Consider the following 26,900-nt stretch of genomic DNA (forward strand, 5'->3'; position numbering starts at 1 on the left):
AGAAAGTGTTTCTTAGTGGCAACAATTGTGCTATGTCACTAAGCGGCACGCTTCTGTGTAACGGTATTAGTTTGCACGGAGCCTGTGAAGGGAATTCATACAACCTTTCATGTCACCAGCAAGGCGCACCTGCAACTGAAATAGAACCATTCTTTCAAAGACTCTATAATGGGAGTTACATTCTTATTGTAGACCGCAGATGCTGTAGTCTTATGCCCGGGACTCCTTATCTCGTCACTACGACGGCGAAGGTCAAGTGCTGTGGACGTTCTTTGTTTCCCAGCTCCTTTCCAGACAGGGAGGCAAGGGCATGGCCCAGTTTGAAAATTACTTCTATTCGAATAGACACTTTAAGCAGAATGAAAACAGTGCTTCTTCAGACGCCTACAAGGCTCACGTCATCTAAAGAAACGTATGATCTACAAGTCGCAAGGACGACTGCAGAGATACATACATTATTATCAACTAATTCCCCCGTACATTTCGCGGAAATCCTGAGCGAAATCTTAAATATTTCTGATACCACAGGGGTCTCAAAGGTATTTAAGACAGTATTTTCGATGGCATTAACACCATTCAAAGCCATACTGGGTATTTTTCCAGACTTCGTCCATTCGATTTTTGGCGGACTTCCCCTGATCCTAGGACTAATTGCAGGAATCCTATTCCTAGTCCTTATTTTTCGTTATGGCAACCCATGTCACAGATCAAACTCTCGCGACAATGGAAGATACGATCCTAGCCATTGGATACCGGGACCGGATATCAAAAATCCTGGGACTATCCCGGCTTAGAGACCTAAACATGACTTGGTTTCTATCATTTCGACCAATGTGGCAAAGGTGTGTTTTACCTGTACTAAGGTGTCTGCTATGCGGAGAAGAATGCGTGTTAGACACCTGTCTGACGCTACAATCGGATGCGCCGGTGGATGCAGATACACTGTTGGTTCCTACCAAGGTTCACGCACTGTGCTGCCCTCAAAGGCTGCCAATTCTGATGACGGCATTCCTGGAATCTTCACCACTGCGATTGAAGAGTAGTGAAGTTCAAGATGAAAGCAGCATCGAACAGGTACGACCTTCTGTCAACAATGCAAATCAGAATGTCAATGGAGACAATCATGCGCATGAATGCATGGTTACCCCTATTTCCGACTTAGAGGAACTTTCCCATGAAGCTGTTGACAGTTTTTTCGAAAGCCTGAATGATATGATGTTCTCTCCGGAACAGAAATAGAGACTTTTGAGTAAACTCGCACACGGCGTTCCCTGAATTCGGCCTTCAACTTTAAAAATAAAGTCACATGAACAATTACAATCCAGTTCACGGACAGCAACTTTTTTCAGCAAGCCCCTAAAATATTTTTCTATATATTTTTTCCCGGGACACTGATTTTCTGCTTAAAGTAAGAGACTATTCCTAGAGAACTAAGATTTCTATTTTAGATACTTTATAGACTTTATAGACTTTAGCTGCCCGCTGGTATGTTCGCAATAGATTTTATGTGATGAAATGGTTTCGACTTTTTTTCTGTATAGCCATATTAAGAGCCATTTCATGTGTATTTCTCATATACCAACAATCAATAATGCATAACAATGCGTGTTCACTTTTGCATCTAATTCATAGCTTAAGTGCATACAATATATATGACTGCAATTTTTCAGTATATTTGAAAATTTCGAAATGCATTTATGTATTTTGGGGTGGTAAGGTATACACTATACTCTATAGTATGTTGTACTATGTTATACTATGCATAGATTAGTAGATATGACCATAGTTAGCGTGGAGTGGGTGTCGTGTATTTCTATAGGTTCTGATTCGATCCCCCTATTCCTGACCCTATTCTGGTTAAACTTACTAGCTAGTTAACTAACAGTCAGCCCATGAGGCAAGAAATCCCCCATGATGCAGATACCGTTATCTGACGCAGTCACACTACGGCACAGGAACGTGTTATCTGATTAGGTCATAACGCTTGAGATCTAATTAGACAAGCGACATTCCTCCAGCCCCTGATAAGGCATACGACGTTCTCATAACAAATCAAACCTATGACAACCTGGATAATCCGTGCGGCCATTGTTTTGATTTCACAGAGAACTTTAGTAAAGAATGTGCTAACGAGCAAGTCGTATGACATCTTTATTGACGTACCTATGTCCATCCTTACGTCAATCTCGGCACCTTTAAGGTATAAATATTGCCGACCTTGCCCTATGCAAAGACACGCGTGGTGACAAGACGGAGCAGCCATACTTGCCGAAGCCGAGAGCAGAAGCAGACCCCGCAGGCAGCAGCCCCGCCTTCCTGACGCGCTGAGAGACGCGCTGCTATCTCAAGCCGAGAGACCCAGCACCGGCGCTTCTGGGCAGCCCTCGCAGGCAGCCTGGAATATCGAGAGCAGAGAAAGAGATACCATTCCTCATTCATCCTAAATTCCAGGTACAGAACTGAATAACCCCTCCTAGAGAATTCTTTAGTTATTCACTTGGCAAAAACAAACTTAAACTAAACTGTAACTTTCTATTCCCGCCCACGCATTAGACTTAGGTCAGGTACACGGGGTAGGCGTATTTAGAAACACCAGTTGAGTACGTTTAGTCAAATGTATATGTGTATGTAAATATATTTTAATCATTTTAAACATCATATGGCTCAGAAACCATATCAATGTTTTTACAGTATTATTTTATACTATTGCTTCTAATGTATGCACTTTACTTAACTATAAGTATTGCAATAATATCGATCCATTTCTCTTGTACGAGAAAAGAGACTGATCAATAAATAACATCTTTTATTGAACACGCCCGTCTCTTCCTTTTCTCTACATTCTGATGAGACTAAGAATGCACGTACTGACTGAGTAAAATAATTGCCTTGTGCTCACACGACTCTCGAGATTGACTCTTGATTAGGGGAGAGCAAAGTTGTCATGTTCTATGGTTGTCAGAAACTAAATCCCTTCTTGTCTAATCAGGGGAGTTAATCCTTCCTTGAACATTCGAGAAAGTTTCTAGCGAACTCTGAGCTTAGCTGGCAAACCCAAAAATTAAGTCTAGTATCGACAGTAGTAGACCTAGTTAACGTCTGGCCTAGGCCTTTACTGCTGTAGGCACTATTCCAATGCGCAGAGCCTATTGGGAAAATAGGAACTACACTACAGGGGAAAAAGGGTCGAGTCTCTGCGTACATTCAATGTCTTGTGATTCCGGGTAAATCACTTAATCTCCTTGTGCCTACCAAAAATGAAGGTCTTTTGTCACGTATCTGGTGCTCATGCAAGGCGCTCCAATACCATTGGGTCATGCTACAAAAAATGTAATAGAATAGGTTAAAAATACCCTTGTGTTTTGCGTGCAGGGGACTCTTCTCCCCTTAGTGTAACACGGCTTTTGATCCACTTGTATGCGACCCATCCTTACTAAGGTTTAGTCTCTTGTTCAGTCAAAAAGATAGGTTGGCTGTAGCTAGCCAGTTCCAGGGCGCAAGTCGGGAACACGCGGTAGAGGGCGCCTATCCATTCTTTTTGAAGGTTGGACCCTGTCCAAGTGGCCAAGAGAATGGATGGGCCAACATATTTGTCCTGTTATAAGTATGGGACACTGGGACAATTTCAGCTGCACCAGCACTTTTCTGGCCTAGTTCCAAGCAGCAATGCCGGCCAGGGAAGAAGCGGAGAGGATTCCAGCAGCACGCATTACATAAGCCGAAATTAAGGGGCTATCAGGCCCCCATGCAAGTAGCAGCTCAGATACCTAGGTTCTTGACAATCTCTTCGGTGGATGGGAGTACGGCCCTATTACAGTGGTAGGGGCCTTGCTCTGTGAACGCACTCAGAAGTCAGGAAGGTAAGTGCTTAGGGCTTGCAACCACAAGAGCGGAAGCATTTTCACTATTATTTACAACTTGATGCAAAAAACAACCATTGACAAAGCCAATAGTTTTGGCTTCTTGTAGGTGTAATGTTACTTGTATTATATATCTGGATGCAATGACCGAAGCAGCAACATATCAGTAGGGTGGCACACTATGCGATGCACATAGTTTTAGCTTAATTGCTTTTAAGCCTCACCCTTAATTGCATCGATTACGCCCCTTTGAAAGATCCCCGAGTATTTTCATCCCACTCAAAGCCCTGGTCTACACGCACGGTCAGGTTCTTGACCCACATAGCCTTGGCTGCAGCGCACAGAGACCTTACTCTGTCGCACACATAGGAAAATCATTAGAGGGAACATTGATCCCCGCTATGTTCCATGAAGTAATCCTCCAAGTGGGGTCACCGGAATTGGGCAAAAAAACTGTTAGCAGCACGCCTGAGGGGAGGATCTGACCCAAGTCTCCTATCTCCCGTGGGCTAGTGCAATATACTAAATATCAAATCCTACTCAGGGGGGCTAAGGCCGCTCATTATAAAGTCACAATTGGGAGAGCTGAGAACTCCTCTAAGGAACTCTTCAAAATTTATAAGGAGATTTCCACCTTGGCTAGTTTAACAACATCTAGCAATGACTCAGTGGGAGAATGCAACAGGGTGGCAGAATATTTCTCTCAGAAAGTGAGGAAAATTTACTCATCGTTCTCTGGTAGTCCGGTGAGTGGTGCTGATTTTGAGCAACAGTTGGGAGACCGCAAGACGGGGCATAGACTGAATTATTTCTCAGTCCCCCCCCTCCTGAGAACTTAAGAAACATCTGCCTCAGTTTCAAATCGGGCTCCCCAAGAGACCCCGCTCCTCCAAAGATGTTGGGGGAGAGCTTGGAGATTCTTTTTTTTTTTTTTTTTTTTAAACCTTTATTTAGCAAGAAAAAGAATACAATTACAAGCCTACAACCCTCTGGTCCGGCCAGTGACACATCTGAAAAGCAGTATAGCATTACACAGCTCATCAGCCGACAACCAAGGGTCCGGCAGCAATGGTGCACGATATTGGTCAAATCTATAACGATAAGATATGGAAAGGTTCCATTTTTTAAACAAACAAAAACATCAAAGAAAAGAGGAAAACGAGGCTGTACCCTAAATTGTTGTCTGTTCCATACGAGACGGAGAGGGGCAACCAAAGACAATATGGAAAGCAGGAGAACCCCCAGGAGATAAAGAAGGGTGTGGGGAAAGGGGGACCCAAAGCCAGAAACATATCAATAATGTGATACAGGGGGGAGCCGAAACGCATAGTCAAGGGGAACAAGGAGTGTCAGGGGGATCAATGAAGGGGGATCACATATCTCCCCACGGTATGAGTTCCATTGGTCCCATATCCTACCCCATTTTTTGGGCCTGCCACGGGAGATATAAACAATCTTCTCTCTGAACATGCACCAGTCCATATTTTCTTCCCATTTGGAAACTGATGGTGCCCTCTGAGATCCCCACAACTGCGCAATGTCCCTTTTCGCAACCATGTTTCCCAGTGTAACCCACCGAGTCTGAGCAACAGTGCAATCGTTCGGTTCCCAAATGTTCAATAGACAGCGCCTGACTTCAGGTAGCAACTCAACATTCGTCACCTCACTCATCACCGCATGCACTCTAGTCCAAAAAGACACAACATCCAGACATTCCCATACGATGTGGAGGAAGGTAGCAATCATACCACAGCCACGTCGACACAGTCCATCCTCAGAAAAACCCATATGCATCAGACGCGGACCCGTGACATATACTCGGTGCAGAATCTTCAGCTGAACGAGTCGCAGACGCGCCGGAATCGCGACCTCTTTGGGAGAGGATATCGCAACCTGCCAATCCTCATCATCCAGTTCCAGCCCATCTTTAGTCCAGGCACCACGAAGCTGAACAAGCAAGTCTGATCGAGTATTGATAAGTTTTTTTATAAATAAGGGAGATGGTGCTGTCTGGAATATGTCCATCCAGCACCCTGTCTTCCAGGGGGGAGCTCTCCGGAATATCGGAACCGGCCGGAAAAACCGACCCAATGGCATGACGAACCTGGAGGTATCGAAAATATTCCGAGTCATTCAAACTGTATTCCTGTTTCAATTCAGCAAAGGTCTTAACTCTGTTCTTAACCCAGAGGTCACCTACCTTGCTGAATCCGATGGAGTCCCACCTATCGAAACCCTTGGACGTCCACAATTCACCAAGCCTCTCCGCGGCAAACAGAGGGGTCGCCCTGGACAGCTTATCTACCCACCCAGTAGCCGAGGTCGCGCTGCCCCACACCCGCACAGTGGGTCCCGTCAAATTCTTTCTAGCGCCCCGCGAGTAGAAAGCCCTGTAATAATCTCCCCCGGGTAACAGCCACCGGTCCATCCCAAATGCAGGATTCGGGACTGGACCGTACATGGCATAGTTCACAGCGCTCAGTTGAGATGCCCAGTAGTATCTTCTTATATCCGGTAACGCTATGCCCCCATCGTACCAGGGCAACGTAAGCTTAGCCAACGCAATACGGGGTCGGCCGGCCCAAACTAGCCTTCTCTGGAGGCACTCGATTTCACGAAAGTAGCTAGCCGGCACTAGATCAAGTGTGTTTTGTACGGCATACAAAAACCGGGGGAGAGACATCATTTTGAACGGGGCCGCCCTTCCCAGGGGGGACAAGGGTAGACCACACCATGCAGAGACGTCCGACCGAAGCCGGGCGAGTGGAGGCAACAAGTTACTCTCATAGCGTATCACAGGGTCAAGTGAAATATAGATCCCTAAATACTTAAAGCCAGCACTAGAGACTGGGATCGGGCACACTCGGGGCAGAGAAAGAGGATCACCGGTCAGCGGGAAGATACACGACTTGGACCAATTGATAACCAACCCGGAGTTACGTCCAAAGGAACTCAAAACATCAAAGAGGACTCCTAGTGACCTACGGGGGGACGTCGGGTACAATAAAATATCATCGGCATACAATGATATACGATCTTCGAAGTCAGGGGACCACCGAATACCCTTAAGTGAAGGCTCCCAACGGAGCCAGGCGGCAAGGGGCTCGAGCGCAAGTGCAAATAATATCGGTGACAAAGGACATCCCTGCCTCGTCCGAGAATAAAGGGCTCCGAGGCTCTACCGTTAACCACAACCTGCGCCAACGGCTGCTCATACAATAGTTTAACCCATGCAATAAACTTCGGACCAAAACCGAATTTAGCAAGAGTAGCCCACAAATATGGCCACTCCACCGTATCAAAGGCCATCGAGGCATCAAGATAAACCAAGATGGCCGGCTCGCTAAGAGACCCCGCCCTCGCGAGGACGCCGTGAAGACGACGAAGATTGAGCGCAGTATTACGTTGGGGGATAAAACCAGACTGATCAGGGTGAACCAACTCACTAATCACCGTGACCAGTCGGTTTGCCAAAAGTTTCGCTAACATCTTGGGTTCAGCATTCAAAAGTGAGATTGGGCGATACGATGAACAGCGCTCGCGGGGTTTGCCATCCTTAGGGATAACCACAATAGAGGCCAGCCTCTGGTCCCTAGGAAGGAACCCAAGGTCTCGCGATGCCGCAAACATACGAAGCAGATACGGCGCCATTTTATCCGGGCATAGCTTGTATAACTCAACCGGTATACCGTTGGGACCAGAGGCCTTCCCCGAGCGAAGGGAGCATATAGCGAGCGTAACCTCATCAATGGAAAAATCAGCCTCCATTAACACCCCGTCCGACTCCGAGAGACTAGGCAACTCTAAATCACGAAGCAGCAAGTGCGAGTCCTCCTCCGGCATGCTCGAAACCGGCGCGTATACAACTCGAAAGTGCTGGGCAAACACCTCAACTATCTCAACCGGGTCCACGACTCACGTTCCATCAACTTTCTCAACTACAGGCACAACACGATTCATTCTGTCTCGCTTATCCAGCCAAGCAATCAACTTCCCCGCCTTATCACCCACATCATACAGACGCCCCTGCTGCACACGATGCATTGCCTCAGCCGAGTCAGTCACCAAGGCCCTGTAATCAGATTGCTTAAGAGCCAAGACATGCAGTTTCTCGGGTGTAACCCCGGCTTCCAACCGTTCCTCCAATACAGCAATCTCAGACTCCAAGTTCACCACCTCCTCATTCTTGCGCCTCCTCTCACCAGCAACCAAAGACGGGGTCTGACCACGGATCACAGTTTTATAAGCCTCCCATAGGGAGACCGGGGAGGACACCGACCCCTCATTTTCAGTGAAGTAAAAGTCCATACACTTGACCACCTCAGATCTGATTTTGGGGTTCTGAAAATGCCACGGATTGATCGGGGCAATCCGGCCTCCTGCCTCCAAGTGTGTATCGAGGTGGAGCCATAGCGGGGAGTGATCGGAGATTCCTCTAGCCAAATGCTTGATTTCACGCACCGAGACCAACTGCACCACCGGCACAAGGATATAATCAAGTCTCGAGACTTCCATGGGCACCCGAGTGGAAAGTATACTGAAGCCGGCCAGGGTGCAGTTGCCTCCAACAGTCTGCCAACCCGAAGGTGTCCAAGAATTTCCCCAGCCATAGCTGCGATGTAGGGAGGAGCCTGGGAGGGCTACGGTCACTCTCCCCATTCACCACAGAATTAAAATCTCCACCCACCACTAGCAAGCCATCGGGCAAGCCCAGAATTACCTCACCCAAGTCGGTGAAGGTAGTAGACTGCAGGCCAGGCGGAACATAAATAGACAGTATGGAAATCAACTTCCCTTCCCATCTCCCCATAATAGCAGCGTAACGGCCTCTATCGTCCAACACCGTGCCATCTATCTCCAGGGGGCGGGAGTTCCTAACCAAGATGCCAACCCCCTCGAGCCAGTGTTGAAGCCGGAATGGGCCACCAAACGGTAACCACGTCTGTTCAGTGCATGACAAATATTGCCCACCAAGTGGGTCTCCTGGAGCAGGACCACATCCGGGGAACATCTCTTCAAGTATTGTAATACAATCCCACGTTTTATCCTGTCCCCAAGACCATTAACATTCCAGCTCAACACCCTAAGTCCCCCATCCCCCATCCCAGAAGAAAACGGACCGCTCCCCCCACCTCAAAACAGCCACATGATAGCAAATGTAAAACAAAGCACAGCCTAGAAACAAACAGAAAGAAAGGAACCCCCCCACCACCCCCAGTGAACCCATCAAACTCAAACCCCCCTCCCTGCACCCCTGCGGTAGACCTAAAAGCCACCCCAATTTGCAGTGTGCCTGTCGCCCCATTGAACTAACCTACACAAGAGAGAAAAGTCCCCAGAGGAGGAAGATCCCCCACCCCCGGGAACGCACACCATAACAGAACATAGTCTCTGAGCCACTGCCATAGGATCAGGCTCGCCAATGTAGACTCACTGCTCCTGGTCCTCCAAACCTCCTTCAGCGCCTCTCGAGTTCTCCGGGCCCCAATGGCGCGTCGATAAAGTGTCCAACCAGTCACTAACCACCTCAGGGCGGTCGAAGAAGAACGCACGCTCTTCATGCTCAATCCTCAGGCGGGCCGGGAAAAGCATAGCATATTTCAGTCCCAGTTCTCTGAGGCGCCTCTTCACACCCGTGAAGCCCATACGTTGTTTCTGGACTGCCTGGGTGAAGTCCGGGTAAAAACTGATCGATACGTTCTCAAATTTAGTGGGACCATTCGTTCGTGAAGCTTGTAGGATAGCGTCTCTATCACGGAAATTGAAAAGCCTGGCAATTATGGGCCGCGGAGCGGCTCCCAACTTGGGCTTACCACCCGGGACACGATGAGCTTGCTCCACTGCAAAGAATTTACTTAGGCCTTTGGGTGCCAAGTGTTTCAGCACGAGGTCCTCCACCAGGAGATCAACAGGCAAATCAGCAGAGTTCTCCGGGACACCCAGGATGCGGACGTTATTGCGTCTGGCCCGGCCCTCGAAATCTTCCAGCCGGTTGGCGAACAGATCACAAGTAGACCGAAGATTGCGGACTGTGGTCTGGAGATCCGAAACATCCGTGGTCAAACTAGCAGTCTTGATATCAAGGGATTTGACACGCTCATTGGTTTTCCCCAGGTCCGCTCTGATGAGGGTGACATCGATCGCCACCGTATCGATCTTGGCCGCCAAGGTTTCATATTGCTGGCCCATGGTGGATTGGACACTCGCAATAGCGCCCATAATGTCCTTCAGAGTTGGCTCCTCGCTGTCAGGAGTACCATCACCAGCTTCCTCTAGGGCACCGCTCGACCCGCCCGGGGAGCCCATAGGTCGAGTAAATCGATCGATGGTCTGAGATTGGGCGACCCCCCCTCGGGACGGGCCTCTAGCAGTGCGCCTCTCGATGACCGCCCTGCCCGCCATGACGGGCAATGAGCTCTAACGGGATCTGTAGGATTTAGCCAAAACGATCTCTGTCTCGGCGAGCTCGGAACGGCGAGAGGATAGGGACACAGCGCTGGCTGAAGGTTAACAGCGAGAACAGAGCTGAAGTGCTGATCGGCGACTGGGCGTTCACAACAGCGACCAAAAACAAAACCGAAAGTACACCAGGGGCAGAGGGTGTGGCTCATCAGCCGTTGTTGTTCAATTGCCACCTGGGTACCTCGGGGACTCAAGCCCCAGGCTGGCATACGATGTAGGCCTCGAATTCCAGAGTGCAGCAAGTCCGACTTCCGGCGGCCAAATCGATTTTTGAAAAAGACAAGGACATCAGCAGGGCATCAATAAAAAGTATCCGTCGTCATAATCAGGATCATTCGCAGGATAATCGTGGGAGGCGGAAAGGGTCTAGGGAGCCCTTAGCTCACGCGTCCATCTTGGAATCGCGCGAAGCTCCTCCAGCTTGGAGATTCTTGAGCCATACATCAGGCATGTCCTTGACATCTTTCTCCTCCCATATGCTACCAGGAAATTGGAAAAGAGCTGTGGTTCTGCCCATTAGGAAGAAACCTAATGTCAGCCAGGACATTCTAGAAAATCTGCGTCCCATCTCACTGCTGCCTTATTTTGCTAAGGTAGCAGAGAAAGTGGCCAATAAACAGCTTATGGTGAATTTAGAAGTGGTAAATCTCCTTCACCCCTCTGTCAGAATTTCCGGCAGGCTATTCTATGGAAACTGCTCTACTAAGGGCCACTGAGACCATTAGGCAGGGAGCTGATGCAGGACACACCATGGCACTGATAATGCTAGATCTCAGTGCAGCGTTCGGCACTGTGGCGCACTACACCTTGCTGCAGTGTCTGAACAGAGGTGGTGTCTGTGGTCCAGCTCTGAGTTGGTTAAAATCTTTCTTAGTAGGTCGCAGCTTCCAGGTTAGACGAGGGGCATCTCACTCCGAGGACATTGCACTGGAACAGGGGGTCCCTCAGGGCTCAGCACTGAGTCCCACTCTGTTTAACTTATGCATGTCTCCTCTGGCAGAGATTGTGCAGACCTTTGGGGTGGAGATAGTCTCCTATGCTGACGACACCCAGCTGCTGAACTCCCTATCCCAGGCACCCTAGGCTGAGGCATCCAACTTTAGAGCATGCATGCAGGAGATTGCCTCCTGGATGGATAAGAACTGCCTAAAGTTGAATGGGGGCAAGACCGAGGTGCTAGTGGTTGGTGGAGCTGGGTCTAGCTGGACCTCAGACTGGTGGCCGCAGAGTCTGGGTCCCACCCCCTTACCTTGTATTGAGGCCAAAAATCTAGAGATATGGATAGACCCCTCCCTCTCTTACGGCGGTCAGATCTGTCGTTTAGCGGGGAAATGTTTTGGAGTCTTAAAAACCTTACGTAAAACACCTTCTCCCTTTGGATGCCAGACAGACGATGACTCATGCTCTCGTCACATTCTGTCTTGATTACGGGAATCTACTAGATCTGGGAACTTCAGCAAAGAATCTGGGACGGTTACAGGTGATGCAGAATGCGATAGCACGGCTGGTTTTGAGGCTTCCCAGGAAAGCGGCGTCGAAGCCAGCCCTTGAGACCCTCCACTGGCTCCCTGTTAAAAAAAAAAAGAGGGCTGTTTAAGACATTACTTACATGTCACCGTATTCTCCAGAACGTGGCTCCGCCATATCTAGGGAATTTAGTCACCAGGTATGAACCTGAAAGGTCCCTTAGATCTTGTGGGGCCGGGCAGCTGGTGCTTCCTAAGATTAAGAAGGCGAGAATGGAAGGTCGCTCTTTCCGCTTTCTAGCAGCACAAAACTGGAACAAATTGCCGGTACTTAGGTTAGAAAGGTTGGAAGCTAACTTTAGAAGACTACTCAAAACGTATTTGTTCACTCTCTAGCATTCTGTTGGTGGTCTGCTCTTCCTATAGTCCTCTCACCCAGCGCAGTGACACGCCGAGATGGCGTAACCATGCTCTTTATAAATTTCCGTATTATTAATATACACATGGGTCTGTTTGCTGGTCTTTAATACTGGGCCACCATCCCTTAATGTTGGATCAGGTTTCATCTGCATATGCGGTACTCTTCACTTGCTTACAACAATCTAAGCTGACCACTTGTTCTGAGAGACCCTCTTCTTGATCCAAAACTACCTCACCACCCAGTTCTAACTGCTGGTTATTATGAGTTAGTCAATCGATCTCCTCCAGGTTATTGAGGGGATCAAAATAATTATTAATCGGGACAGCACAGCCGAACCACGATGGCCCTGCTGAAAAACCCTGCTCTTGTGGAAATCGCTGAGATCTAGGGGGTTGGCAGAAGAAACCTAATGGAACAACACTTATCCCATTACTCCTAACCAAACAATTGCTCGCCCTACCTAGAATTCTTCCGATTAAGGCTGGAGACCTAAAAGATAGCACAACACAATCACCAGGCAGGGTTTTATTTGATAATCCGACTCACCCAATTCGTCGTGCCATCTTAAATTCCGCAAAAGTTTGAATTCAGCCCTACTTTTCCGCCCAAAAAATGCAAGGCTTTATTTCGCAGGGTGGACCAATGTTTGGCCTCTCCTTCTGGTAATGGGGGAACATTTACCAATATTACTGAATATGGTGTGGTTTCTGGCGGAAGGTGCAAATTTCCTGCGCCCTGTAAACTACCTTGGGCGGGCAGCTGTGTACCCATCCTAGCTTGATTGTGAGCTCTTTCTCCTAGCAATGAGCCTTCCCTACTTATTGTCACCCATTCAGGATCAGATCTACTATTAGCTCACACTTGGGGTCTGCCCTGTGCAGAATTGGGAATCTCCTGACGTGTTCCCCTCGCTGGTACTGATTTTGAGCCCCGAGGTGCAGATAGTACAGGGTTGCTAGATGTAGCACGGTGGATCAACTCACTATGTACTGGCGGAACACTAGGTGGAATGTTACCCTTAATGTGTTCCGTCTGATGAACATCACTATTAACAGGGGTAGGGGCTATAGAGCTACCTGTTGGACCATTGCACCTTGCTTCTAGGTGGGAGTTAATGACTCTTCATACCATCCAGTCTACCCTCTGTTTTCTAGCCGAGTATATAGGGGCTATAAAAGGGGCGAGAATTCCCCCCCCCCCCCCCCCCCCCCAGCCTATCCCAGAAAGCCCCCTGGTTGCAAGCTAGGGGTCTACTGATTGCATTACTTGCAGCAGGGAGCGAGCATACTCCTGACTTAACTGGCTCGCATCCACCGCGGGTTCGCATCGACGTTTTTTGTTTGTTTGTTGGGAACCTGCCCCTTTCTCTTCTTCGCTGGAGGAGTAACACCCCTCCTTTGACTATTTCTCTTTTCTTGGGCCCTGGTGTGAACAATAGTGGCCATATGCATCATTGAAATTCGCATTCTCAAAGGCCGGAATTCGCAGAATTTGGACCTTTGCGAATGCGAATTCGCAAAATATGTATGAAGGAAATCCCGATGCAAAATAACGAATTGCAAAATTAGCGATTCCTTATTTTGCAATTGCACTTAAGGAATCGCAAATTTTGCTATTCCTTAAATGCAATGTAAGAAGGCAAAAAAAATTGCTAAATGGCCTTAAGGAATCTCAAATTACCACAAACTTCTAGTTGGTGGTAAGTTGCGAATTCCTTGAAAAATGCACATTTTTGCATTTTTCAAAGTGGCATGTATGTGCACCACATGTGCACCTATGCTTATTTCAGGGGTGCAACAGGACACCCCTGCACCCTTGAAATTATTCTCAATTTTTGCAAATTGAGAGAATTTCCATTCCTTCCTATGGACCTCCTGGCCCATAGAAATGAATGGGAAAGTATTCCTTAATTGCGAATTCGCAATTTGCGAATTCGCAATTAAGGAATATCAAGAAATTGCCAAACAATTGCATTTTTCTTTATACATACCATTTTGCGATTCTGAAATAGGGATTTCTTAAAAATCGCTATTACAGAATCGCAAAATGGTTCCTGGATACATATGGCCCTTGGTCGAGATTGACCCACACAAGGCGACTGGACGACAGGGGAGTTGGCCTTTTCTCTACTTATTTCGGGAGAATGGGACAGAGTAATTGCTTCGGGGTTGGATGCTTGAGAGTGGTTAGCATCCTGTGGGAGCGATACTGATTTAGGTATGGCTACTAAAGGGTCTAAAGACAGCCTACGTTCTGTCAAGACGATTTCGTACATTAAGGCGGATTCAGCTCTTGTCAGGAATGCATCTAATGTGCCCACAACTCCCTTCCTTGGTGGCATCTTGCTTTTACTCCTATTGTACCCAGGGAATAACCAAGAATAACAGTGCATTGGAGGCAAACCACGGTCCCAATTAAACCGGATATCAGTTAAATGCAAATGACTCATAAAGGAAGACCGTAATGAGAATAAAAGGCTCTTTTGGTCTCAGACGGACCAGTCTTGACTGTCTTGGCCCGGTTTTCTCCCAAGCGCGTCCCGCTCTGGTGTGACTGGCTCTGAGTTCAAAATAGCATGGAGCAGGGGCCGGGCAGAAAGTGCAGCGTACCGTTAGCCCAGGCAGGGCTATCAAAATGCTACATGCTAGTTCCAAACGTTGCAGAGCACTCAGAGGGGGACAAATTTAGGGCCTGTACTGGGTTGTAGAGACGGCAGAGGTGTGTCCGGGAGCAAGGGAAGCAGCAGTGATAATAACGGTATGCACAATCTTATAAGTCGTCAAACCACACTTCTCAAGCCGGGAGGACAGATCAAATCAGCAGACCATCCCAGGCCGTACCAGAGTGGCTCCTGGATCGGAAACGCAAGCATGCAGTTACTAGGGGTCCCAGCGAGTGGAGTCACTTTACTCCAGTCGGCCAGGGGCGCAGGGTCGATGATGCAAGGGCTGCCCGCCTGCCCGGATATCGGGTGCCGGCTAAGTCCACCACAATGTCGCGGTCTCAGGGCCGAAAATTATTCCCGTTCTTAATTGAGAACCAATCTTCTTCCCGCTACTCTGAAGGCCACAGTCAGGGCGTAGACACTGGCAGCTTGCACAAGAAGCTCCATCCCTCCGGTGAAAACAGCACTCCACGGACGGCACATCTCTGCCTCAGGACAGACAGAAGCAGGGATCAGGCGTCCGAGATAGTGGGAAGTTCTGCTGCGCAGGCTCCCTCTCCCTCTTGGAGACAGTGAAAACATATGTCTAAACTGATTTAGAACCTGTCTGCAATCAGTTTGCTGCTGATCAGTGAGGCTGCCTGCCAAGGCGACTCCATCAACTGATCCATTATCAGGGTTCTGAGAGGGCAGGTCTGGAAGAGGGTCACTCTCTTCCTCCTGTCCTTCATCAGTAGCCATGAGCAAGCCCATCTCTGCCATTAACATATGGTTTCAATCTGTTAACATGAAGCACCCAATGGGGGCTCCTGGGAGTTCCAAGATCTACCAAATAGGTGACCTCTCCCTTTTGCTCAACAATAGTGTGGGGTCCACTCCACTTGTCTTGGAGAGCTGCTGGGGCCACAGGCTCCAACACCCACACGTTCTGTCCTGGCTGGTAAACAGTACAGCCTTTTGGTCATGCCAGGCTTTCTGTAATTCCTGGCTAGTCTCAAGGTATTTAGTTGCCTTTTTCATGTATCAGCCATCCTGGAGCGGAGACCAAGTACATAGTCCACAATATCCTGTTCAGGGGGTTTGAGAGGTAACTCCCATCCCTCCTTCACCAGACAAAGTGGTCCCCTGACAGGGTGTCCAAACAGAAGTTCATATGGGCTGTAGCCAACCCCCTTCTGAGGAACCTCCCTGTATGCAAACAAAAGGCAGGGTGGCAGGATGTCCCATCTCCGCCTGAGCATTTCTGGGAGACCCTTAATCATACCCTTTAAGGTTTTGTTGAACCTTTCAACTAAACCATTGCACTATGGATGATGGGGTGTGGTGAACTTATAGTTCACTCCACATTCCTTCCACATAGCAGTCAAGTAGCTAGACATAAAGTTTGCATCTCTGTCAGATACTACCTCCTTAGCCACCCCCACTCTTGAGAACACTCCCAAGAGGGCTCTTGCCACAACAGGTGCTGTAGTGGTCCTAAGGGGAATAGCTTCTGGGTACCTAGTGACACAATCCACCACCAATAGGATAAACCTGTGCCCAGATGCTGTCTGAGGATCCATTGGTCCAACAATGTCAATCTTCACACTTTCAAAGGGAACCCCCACCACAAGTAGTGGTATCAGGGGGGCCTTTGTAGTGCCACCTGCTTTACCACTGGCTTGTCAGGTTACACAGGAGCGACAAAACTCCTTTGTGTCTTAAGACATGTTGGGCCAGTGAAAGTGAGGGACAATTCTGTCCCAAGCCTTGTTCTGGCCTAGGTGTCCTGGTAGGGGAATATCATGGGCTAGTGTCAATAGGAAGCCTCTGAACTTCAAAGGTATAACCAACCTCCTGGCTGCACCAGGCTTGGGGTCTCTACTCTCGGAGTACAGGAGTCCATCATCCCAATAAATCTTACGGGTGCCACTAGCATTCCCAGCAGCCTCAGCAGCAGCTTGTTGTCTGAGGGGTTCAAGATGAGGGCAGCTCGGCTGTTCCTGACTCAGATCTGCCCTGGAAGGGCCCCCTGTCCCTAAGAACTCAACCTGATCAGGCTCAAGCTCCTCTGGGACAGTTACTTATTCAGGCTCACAATCCGCTTCCTCAAAAGACTGATCATCACTCTGAGTCAGGGAGGAAGGCACTGCCTTAACCCTACTGCTCCTTTTCTTGGTAGGCACAGGGTCCATTATTCTGACTGTTCAGTGTTAGACTTTCTGACCTGTGACCTAGTCACAGCAAACACCTGTGCAGGGATCCCCAGCATTGCTGCATAGGTCCTCCACTCCACTCCAGACCAGGCTGACGTCTCTAAGTCATTTCCAAGCAAGCATTCTACAGGGAGGTCTGCACTTATCACAACCTTCTTAAGGCCAGTTACCCCTCCCCATGATAAATTAACTGCCAGGGTATGAGTGGTCCTGACATTGCTAGCATTGATCACTTGGTAAGTTTCACCAAGTATGACTTGTCCAGGGTCCACAAAGTGTGGTGTCACCATTGTGACACTTGCCCCTGTGTCCCTGTAGGCTTCTGCCTTTTTCTCATTTATCAAAGGCTGTTGTCTGTACTTGCCCAAGTTATTTGGGCTCACAAAGGTCATATCCATGTCTCCATCACAAACTAACACAGCCTGAGTTGGTACTCTGACTAGGCCAGAGCCCACCTCAGTTCCCAGGGTTAACCCTACTACACCCTTCTGCTGAGAACCACCACTTGTAGCTGAACTAGGGCGAACAGTTGCCTTAGGGGCAATGTGCAGATGGTAGGGGAGTGGCCATGGAAATAAGCCATCCTGGGGGTGTGTTTAGCCAGCAGGATGTGGCCATAACTATGAGGAGTTACCCTGCTCTCATTGGTCAGAAGTGACCTGGTGCTTGACACAGAGAATTTTGAATAAGTATCTGAGAGGGGCAGAGCCCTCCAGATCTACTGCCTGAAACTGAATGAAGCAAGAAGTGCCCTGCTGAAATGATTTTGCTGTGCAAGGAACTCTAAGGCCTGACCTATGAAGACTTCACCTTCTGAAACTACAGCCCTGTGGGTTACCTTGCTGGAAAAGAACTAAGGAGTGGACTCCCTGAAAGCTACAGGTTAAAAGCTCAACTGGAACATCAAGTGAATCTACACCTTGGAGACCCATCAGTGGATTTGTCAGTGTTTTGTTCAAGTGGATTGCGGAATTGAAGTTTCACACTTTCAAGGACCTTCTTGGAGATTCCAGAACCTTGGACTGTGTGTTGGATACTTTTGGACCTTGTTGCCAGTGGCAGACATACATTTGCCCCTACCAATAACACACTTTCCAACACCCAAAGTTTGAGTAATTGCTAAATCTAAAATGCATCTTTTTCTGTACAATTATTCTCGTGTGGTTGATCTGTTACGGACATGAGTGTGGCGCATGAGTGGACTCCCTTTCTTCCATTGAAAATTCACATCGGGTTTCATGAAGGCGCACTTTTTCACTGTGTTCAGCCGCCTAGGAGTGAAGCAGAATCTAATGATTACCATTGCTACACTGGCTGCGAGCCCTGGCTCCCGTTCCTTCTCCGCCTGCCTTTCCTTCCATGGCTGCCCTCCCATCGCCTCCTGGGGCCTTGTCCAAGCAAGGCCCTGGGTGTCTCCAAGCACAGGTTTCTAGGCTGCCTGCCGCTCTGCCGCCAGGGGTGCAGATGCCATGGTAAACACAAGCCAACATCCTTGCCACACACTTTCCCAGGGCAGCTGCTGACCACTGTGCCCTGATGAATCTCAGACAAGTGCCTAGGCCAGAGTTCCATTCAAGCCTAGGTAACTACTGCCCACTTCTCATTGGCCAGTCCTTGAAGAAGCCCCGCCTATGCTGGCCTCTTCCACCTTTCACAAGGTGATTAGGTGCAATAATCCACATATCCTCCTGCTTCCTTAGATGGCTAACTGTTTACCTTTAACCTAATCACCGCTTGTGTTTTTGTAATGAAGGGTGTTAACTTAAGCCTTTAAGTCGTTTCAAACTTAATCCACAAAATTCACCTTCAAGGAGGCTGATTAGTTTACACAGTGCTTGGGCCTCCCTGCACTCAGTCATCAGTTAAATCCACATCTCTGTGTCCAGGGAGGGACCCAGGCAAAAAGTGCACTTTTGCACCCTCGTATTAAAATATCTCTAGCGAATTATGTTTACACACACACAGCAAGCATGCGCAATAACACCAACACAAATCCAGCAACGCCCGTGCACTGCCTAGATACGTTCTCACGAGAGTGCCACTTTCAACACCACCACAGGCAATATTTACAAAGCAGGGTTGTCCTTGTGCACAGGACACTTACTCCACAAATTAAATTGACTGTGGGCGCTTGCTAAATTGAGCGATTAGTAGCTTACTCAAAGATATTATGTTTATATCCACCTCTGCGAGAAGAAAGGTGGAGTGAGCTAGTCAGGATATGAAGCTGCGATCGGTTTGTTACTGCTGTTGGTGCCTAACCTACAGTGGCGGCTCCTCCATTAGGGCGTGGAGGCATCCCCCCACTGCATTCTCGCAGTGCGAGAAGCAGAAACTTGAAATGGTAAAACTACCATTTCACGTTTCTGCTAGTTCTCGCACGGCGAGAAAGCAGAAGTGCCTGGTTGTGGGTGGGTGTTCATCCTTGAGTGCAGGTGGTCTTGGCTAGTCCACTGTCTTTCGTGCTGACTGTTTGTTCGGCCCCAGGGCCGACCAAACCAGTCATGCGCAGTTGTGCACTCACTTTTCACTCTATGTAGGCTGCATGCAGCCCACATAGAGAAAATGGCTCCCTAGCCCTCTGGCGTCCGGCTGGGCGCAGCCCGCTTCCAATCACTAAGCTGCTATTGCAGCATTGCGATTGGTTTAGTGGAGCGTGAGCGAGGCAGCCTAGGTGCAGGACTGCCGGGAACAGCAGGAGCTGAGGAGGTGGTGCGTGACCCGGAGGAAGCAGCGGGAGGAAGGAAGGTAAGTTTTCAATTTTATTTTGATTTCTGTCCAGCTCCCCTCCACCCTCCTCCCCTTGCTTGTCACAAGATTTACGCTTAAGAAGGCTGAATTTGATCACTCTTGGCTTCTGGAGAGGCCTCTTCTAACTGTGCACACATCGGTCCAGACAGCAGCTTCTGTGCAGAGAGAAGGAATATAACTCTTGCTAGCACAGCTAGGTCCTTTTGTCTCACGTCACGCAGGTTGGAGCAGCAGCTCTCTATGGCACGCCACCCGTCGTCTGTACTTCTTGTGTAATAAGATGCCAAGTACGAGTGCATGATCGGGCATGTCTAATTCCTTTTATGCCTTACCTCCTCCCTTCAAACTCTACGATGTTCATGGTCTTTGTCAGGCGACGTTATGCATGGATTACTGCAGCCAATTACGTTTTGTCCCTGGAACTTGCACACTTGCATTTAAAAGGGTTTAGTAGGAAACCGCAAATGTGCAAATCTTATAAGATCAGCAGAATGTGAGTGCTCCCGCGCACACTATTTGCATGTAGAACACACTCCATGTTTTTAGTTTAAAGCATGCCTTGAATTTGCCTGCACTGACATTCTCCCCAGAAAAAAGTCTAACTTCTAAGACTCTCATTTTATCGCATTAATGTTCAGGACTGCAGAGTCTCCGATTATGTGTAAATGGTCTGTCACAACAGATGTACAGCGTGGTGTGCCTAGCAGCTGTTTGTGATTCCTCTTTTCACCGCGGCCCTATGATGTTCCCAGCCACTGGTACCTGGCACATGCAGCTAAACCGGCATAAATGCATAAAACATGCAGTCACAAACATATGTGAAGTGATCCGTGATCAAGACCATGCAAGACGAAAAGAGTTTGTAAGGTTATGGCTGCTGGTTTTCCATAATAACGTCAAGTCTATTCATGCGACAACAGGCGGACACAAACATGTGCAGATATCGACACACAGATGCACACACAAAGATGAAAGCTCAGACATGCAGACAGTCTCACACACCCAAACTTACTCAATAAGAGGCATGCAGGCACGCAAATCTACACACAAGACCTATAGAGAAACAATGTAAAAGATGCCCACACACAAACAATATATTCAGACATATAGACAGACTCCAACATAAATGAAAAGGCATAGCCATACGCGCACACTAAAACAAAATGCTTGACATGCAGGAATAAATAATGACCCCTAAATATATTATGTCTTTGTTATGCATTTGAATTGCATTGTTTTATATTACCTCTCACAGTAGTATAGTTGGTTCTGCGAGTGCTTACATTTGCATAGCTGGGTCGGCTTAAAAAACCTCTAAGCATGCACACTTAATATATGTTTCAAATGCTTTTAAAGGGGACCCATACTGATTTTAGAGTTGGGAACAAAGGTCTGTTTTTCAACCATCAGCTTAAAAAATATTTTGTTAGGCATGTGGTCATTTTTAGTGAAAGTGCAAGCGACTGATTTGTATTAAAAGGAGGGCACTCAGATGAGAAATTGGCATAGTCACCCAATTCCCACAGCATGTGGCGTACATGTGCATCTGCTGTGCATGTAATTTAATCTGGAAAATACACTTATGACTGTGAAAAATCTGCAAACTGAGCGTATTTATACCCAGTTAGTGTGGCCAATGGATGGGGAAATGATTTTTGCTGATGTTCTGAAGTATGACGTTTGAGAGTGAGCTCTACAAATGCGTTGGACACCCCACAAGGATATTCAAAAAGATGCACAATGAATTTACCACACTTACTTGCACTGATAAATGTGCACCTAAAATAAATTGGTGTTAGTGGTGTGTTAAGCCATGAAATGAGCGGCTGTCAGCAACCGGCTTCACTGGCAAACCATGCAATTAGTTCCTTCAATATTTTTTTATTTAATTTTTAAACATTTTACATTGATTTTGGCACCCAACTTCGCTTGCAACCTTGGAAACAGTTATTCGGCCCTTGCTAGGAAAGTGCCCCGAGCACCTGCTTTTTTGAGACGTTGTGATGTTTTTTTAACTTGAAAAAATGATGGACATTTTTAAACACTAGTTACCACACATGTGTAGTTACTCTTTTCATAGATGTGCTAATGATTAACAGCGAATTTCCTTTAAGGAGGAAAATCCTAAGGAGTATGGTTACAAGGGCTAAGTAAGCATTTGTGTGGAATTCCGCAGAAAGCATAGATTTCGCTGGCATGCCCCTGCTCCGTTGTGCTGCACCAGTGACCTTGCTCGAATCCAAGCATTGGAAATGGAACAACGGTCAGCTGTTCGGTAGTGCATAAGTTCTATATTTGAAGTGCGGTGGCCCCTCACAGCTTTGGACCGTAATAGAAACAATGCCCCAGAAACTTTCATGAACTGGGAACCTGTGTCCAGGGCCTTAGATGGAATGAAAAAACTGGGGGGGTCTTCCAAAGGGGTGCGTGGGTCATGTAATTAGGATGTCAGCAGAACAAGCGAGCGATAGTTTTGCCTGTCACTGTCTTTGTTAGAACAGATTCACAACTGCTTTATTAACCTAACTGCTTTCTCAAATTTGCTTGAAAATGCACCCTTTGCCCACTTTTTTCCAAATGTTCTTGGGGTAAGTACCCCCACAAACCCCTGTAGGCACACCACAGCGCCAAGAAGCTGTGGAAACTATTCACGGGGCACTACAAAAAACTCTGTGATAACATATCATTAGCTCATTCTTTTAATTTGTATCGTAACATACACAGACATCCACATGGAAACATACTCGCAATAAGAAGAAAAAAGTGATAAGGAAACATTTGAATATGCTTACTTTTCTTACTCCGCACTTGCCTGCTCAATTGACAGTCCTGAGGCAAATAAGCCTACCGATCTAAGCAAGACACAGATTCCAGGAAGTATGCATGTTGGTTTGGGAATCCAAAAACTGTTGCAATTCCCAGCATATTGAAGGCGCACACCTGCTCTGGCTGGATTTAGGATTGTTTTCTCAATCAACCTCCGAGTATTAGAAGGGTCAAGTGGGGAGACTGCACGTAGCCCTAGAGTTTTGTGATCTTACACAAATAGAACATATTCCTTACGGTGTTCTGTATGGGCCCGAATACATCGCACATATTTGCAGGAGGTATGCAAAAACAAGAAGGTGATGGATGAAATGCTTGAATTAATCTCACATTGGCAATCGCTTAGGCCACATCCCAACCCATCGTTTTTCACCTAGCATGCCACCTCAGTTTGGACCTAGCCATATTCAAATCAGTCTTGACCCTGCTACCCATGGGAATAGTCCAGACTGAACTGCCAGGCCAGGTCCTCCCTGAACCGGAACTCCGCCACCTAGGACCAGTTTAACTCTTGTTAGGGCTTGTCAGCTAGGTATAGTTTAGTTTCAGTGGCACAGTGAGACTGATTTGCATATCACATTTACAAGAGTTTAAGCCATTGGCATTGTAATAATAGTGACTTTTATTTATGTGTTAATTTATCGCATGCGTGCGGCGGCTTTTCCCGCGGTATGCGGCATTTTAAAAATTACCGCGTTACATGACGAGCTCGGCTCGTCATCAGCACACGGCAGGTAACGCTGATGACGAGCTGAGCTCGTCATCAGCATGCAAGGAGTTAAAAAACGGATCAAGAAAAGGCATTGTCACTTACAAGGCCAATAGCTTAAACTCTCACAAATGCTGGACCTATTGCATTGCAAATGCTTGTTACACTTGGCACACACTTTTCCACAGCCGGTCATGACTGTAAATTGCCTAGATGCTTTTTACTACCACACCTATAACATTCCAAAGAGTTCTTTTGTATAGTGTCGTTCTTCTTCTCCCCTTTTTTGTCCTGTCCAAACAACTGCATGAACACGAAACTCCAATGCCATCTGATCCATGTACTTTGCAGTGGACATAACTCCTTTTTGGCAATCTCCAACGCTTTATCCTATGTTAAGTTTTCAGTGGTCAAAAGCTTTTACTTCACTTTCCTGCTATCTATATTTTTGCAACACTTGCAACATTTTGTCCTCTAAGTTCTTGTATTCACAAGATGCAGCTATCACTCTGAGGTCGCTCATAAAATGTACCACTATTTCGCCAGGAAGCTGCTTCCTCATATAGAATTTGAGCCGCTCCAGAATGATATTGCGTTTCTTCTTAAAATCATTTAAACAGCTGATACATATTCATCAACCGCATCACCCGCCCCTACTTCTGTCACAACTGTTAAATACTTCAAAATCTTTCTGCTCAGTACCCAAAGAATGCTGGACCAGTTTAACTCTTGTTAGGGCTTGTCCGCTCTAGGTATAGTTTAGTTTCAGTGGCGCAGTGAGACTAATTTGCATATCACATTTACAAGAGTTTGAGCTATTGGCATTGTTAATAATAGTGACTTTTATTTATGTGTTAATTTTAAAAACTTATCAATAAAAGCCATTGTCATTTACAATGCCAATAGCTTAAACTCTCACAAATGCTAGACCTATTGCATTGCAAATGCTTGTTGTAGAACTTACGAGTGCTTCAAATGATACGTCAGCACAGCTGTGTAGTTTTCTACTTAATCTTCAGAAAAAGTAAATTACTAGTCTATGTAGAAGGGTTTAATTTATTTGATATGAAGGTTGGGAGTATCCATTTTAACAGTGCGATTAATTGTAATCTAAAATGTCTGCAATGATACAGGTGAACGTTCATATTACATTTTTCATTCTGTCCACAGATGAAGTGACAGAAACAAAATCTGGAACAACTACTCCTCGCCGATCGGGATCAGTGAGCAACTATCGATCGTGTCAGAAGAATGATTCTGAAAGTGATATTCAAGGCAAATCCTTGGACGGGTCCCTTGCCTCTTCAGTGACCTCATCAGTTGACTCTTCCACTGCAGATTTGGTCCCAAGGCCCGGGAGTCATACAATAGAGTTCTTTGAGATGTGTGCTAATCTTATAAAAATACTTGCACGATAATTAGCTCTGGTTAGCTTATTCCTGTTGCAGCAATAAGCATGCCATGAGTCGTAGCCAAATGCTTCCAGTTTTTAATCAATGTAACTTAAACATGCGCTGCTCAGCAAACTATCCACATCAAGAAAAATGCGATTTGCACATGAATGGAAGGATGTTTTTTTTTATGTTGGACCACTAATACACGGGAATCCTTTAGTGGTCAATGGGTATACAGCTGGCAACCGCACACAACTGTACAATGTTAGTTGTCAATTGGTATTGCTGGTGCATGGACTGCACAATACTTGCAGACTTTAATATCTCACAAGGACCTTTATCATTCTTTTTTTATCTTAAAGAGAATGTTTGTTTCAAAGTGTTTTTATAGTGGTAGGTGTAAATTGGCAGCCCGATAGCCAATGGGGACTTTTGGTTAAACTTAGATGTGCTGCTACTACTGTATGGTTTGGATTTGAACCCTACTTGGCTGTCTAAACAATTAGTGGTGTGGATTTTATGGGGAGGTGTTTGATCTTAAATATTTTTTTAAAACACTTGTAATGTTTTGGTTAATCAGAACTTTTTAATTATTTGGGATAACTTTTATAAACAGATTTTAATTTGTGTTAAATTGTCCTGCTTCAGCAGTCTGCATTTATCGTGCACTAAATTACATATAGTCTGATAGATTTTACGCTAGCATTATTAGTCATTTTAATGTTCCTCAATGGTTCCTCATATCACAAATGCCGTCTGCCTGCGCTGTAAATACATCCTTTTATGTGACTAATTTCACAAACGGTGGTTAAAGTTGTTTTGATAGCTTTATTTTGTTTGTAAATTCAGTAACTTTGTTTTTATCAAACTGGTGCCTCTTCGCTAATGTGGTTCCCATGTACACAAAGAAGTGGAGTCACTTATTAAACGGGGTCCAAGTGAGTTTATATAAACATAAGCTTGAAGGGCTGGTTGTGTTAAAGAGGTCATGTCCCACGGGGTTAGGTGGTATGAGAATTTAGTGCTTGAAGGCGGAAGGAATGTTCTGGAGAATGAATACCTCTAAATTAGGTCCAATGTTTTAAATTAATGGTTGTTTGTCAGTAAAAATTTAACAGTGAAGAAAAATACAAGTAAATTGAAATCCTATTTCTGGATTGTCAGATGTACGTGTTCCTAAAAGAAACTTTATAGTGATGTTTTTGAGTCCAAGGCATAGACTTTAAGGTCTATTCATTATTGCTCCAAGTATGTTCTCTTTGGTGTCACATATGCCACAACGCTTAATGTTTTTACTAGTCTCATGGTGTGTATCCATTTCGACGTTGAAGGATTTTTTTTTTTCTTTTGGTCAAGGGACCTGCTGAAAGTTCAGGTGACTCTCCAGTATGGGATGCTCTATGGAGGACAAAACTTGTCTTTGTATGACATATGAACTGGCAACTTTCAGACTATGCAACAGAAACCTGACCATCTGTTTTCTGCACACAACAATCTAGAAATATGTGCCCCTTTTAAGGGGAAAAAGTATTGATAAAGACACTGAAACCAAATGTATGAAACTACACACGCTTATTGTATCTATATCTTGTTTGTATCAGATAACATACAAAGACGGTATAACACTGAATATCAAAAATAAAAAAAGTCCACACCAATTCTGACTACTGCACCATTTTCTGTCATTCTGTTGCATGCTGTGGTGGGGTTTTACAAGATAAAAGGACCAATTGTTTGTGAAACCAAACTTGTATGTAAAGCCTGGAGATTGACTTCTCAATAGCATTAGTTTCTGAATCACATGAATCTGCTGAGTTTAATTACACGTAGCGAGAAAGGTATCCGGCCTTTAGATAAGAAGTTAAGATACTGTGCGTTCCCTGTAAATTAAGACTGATGTAGGCATATGCATTAACGTATTGGTTTCACGAGATAAAAATTGAGCTTGATTGGTAGAACATTACTAAAAGTGTTCTACACTGATTTTTCATGTTATTGTGAAAGCTAATTCTAGCATTCTACCTTTTTTTTTAAATAGATTCTAATGCTATTAAATGCCCTCCCAACCCCCACATCAATCTGATAATTTTTCTGTAACAAAGATTGAGCATTGGTGAAGATAAAATGCTGAGGAGTCAATGATATAAGTAA

General features: G+C 46.3%; 1 protein-coding gene across 1 annotated transcript in view; it reads left to right on the plus strand.

Annotated features, from left to right (window-relative positions):
• The window catches only part of PRKAA1 (protein kinase AMP-activated catalytic subunit alpha 1), a 222,908-nt gene extending 196,501 nt beyond the window's left edge, over positions 1-26,407 (plus strand). Inside the window, exon 9 of the mRNA XM_078674999.1 lies at positions 24,526-26,407. Within this exon, the coding sequence (XP_078531125.1) occupies positions 24,526-24,773 (248 nt within the window). The 3' untranslated portion in view covers positions 24,774-26,407. The remainder of the gene's footprint in view (positions 1-24,525) is intronic.
• The last annotated feature ends 493 nt before the right edge of the window (positions 26,408-26,900 follow it).

The sequence above is a fragment of the Lissotriton helveticus genome, chromosome 2_1 (genome assembly GCF_964261635.1).
Source record: "Lissotriton helveticus chromosome 2_1, aLisHel1.1, whole genome shotgun sequence".
NCBI classification, from domain to species: domain Eukaryota; kingdom Metazoa; phylum Chordata; class Amphibia; order Caudata; family Salamandridae; genus Lissotriton; species Lissotriton helveticus.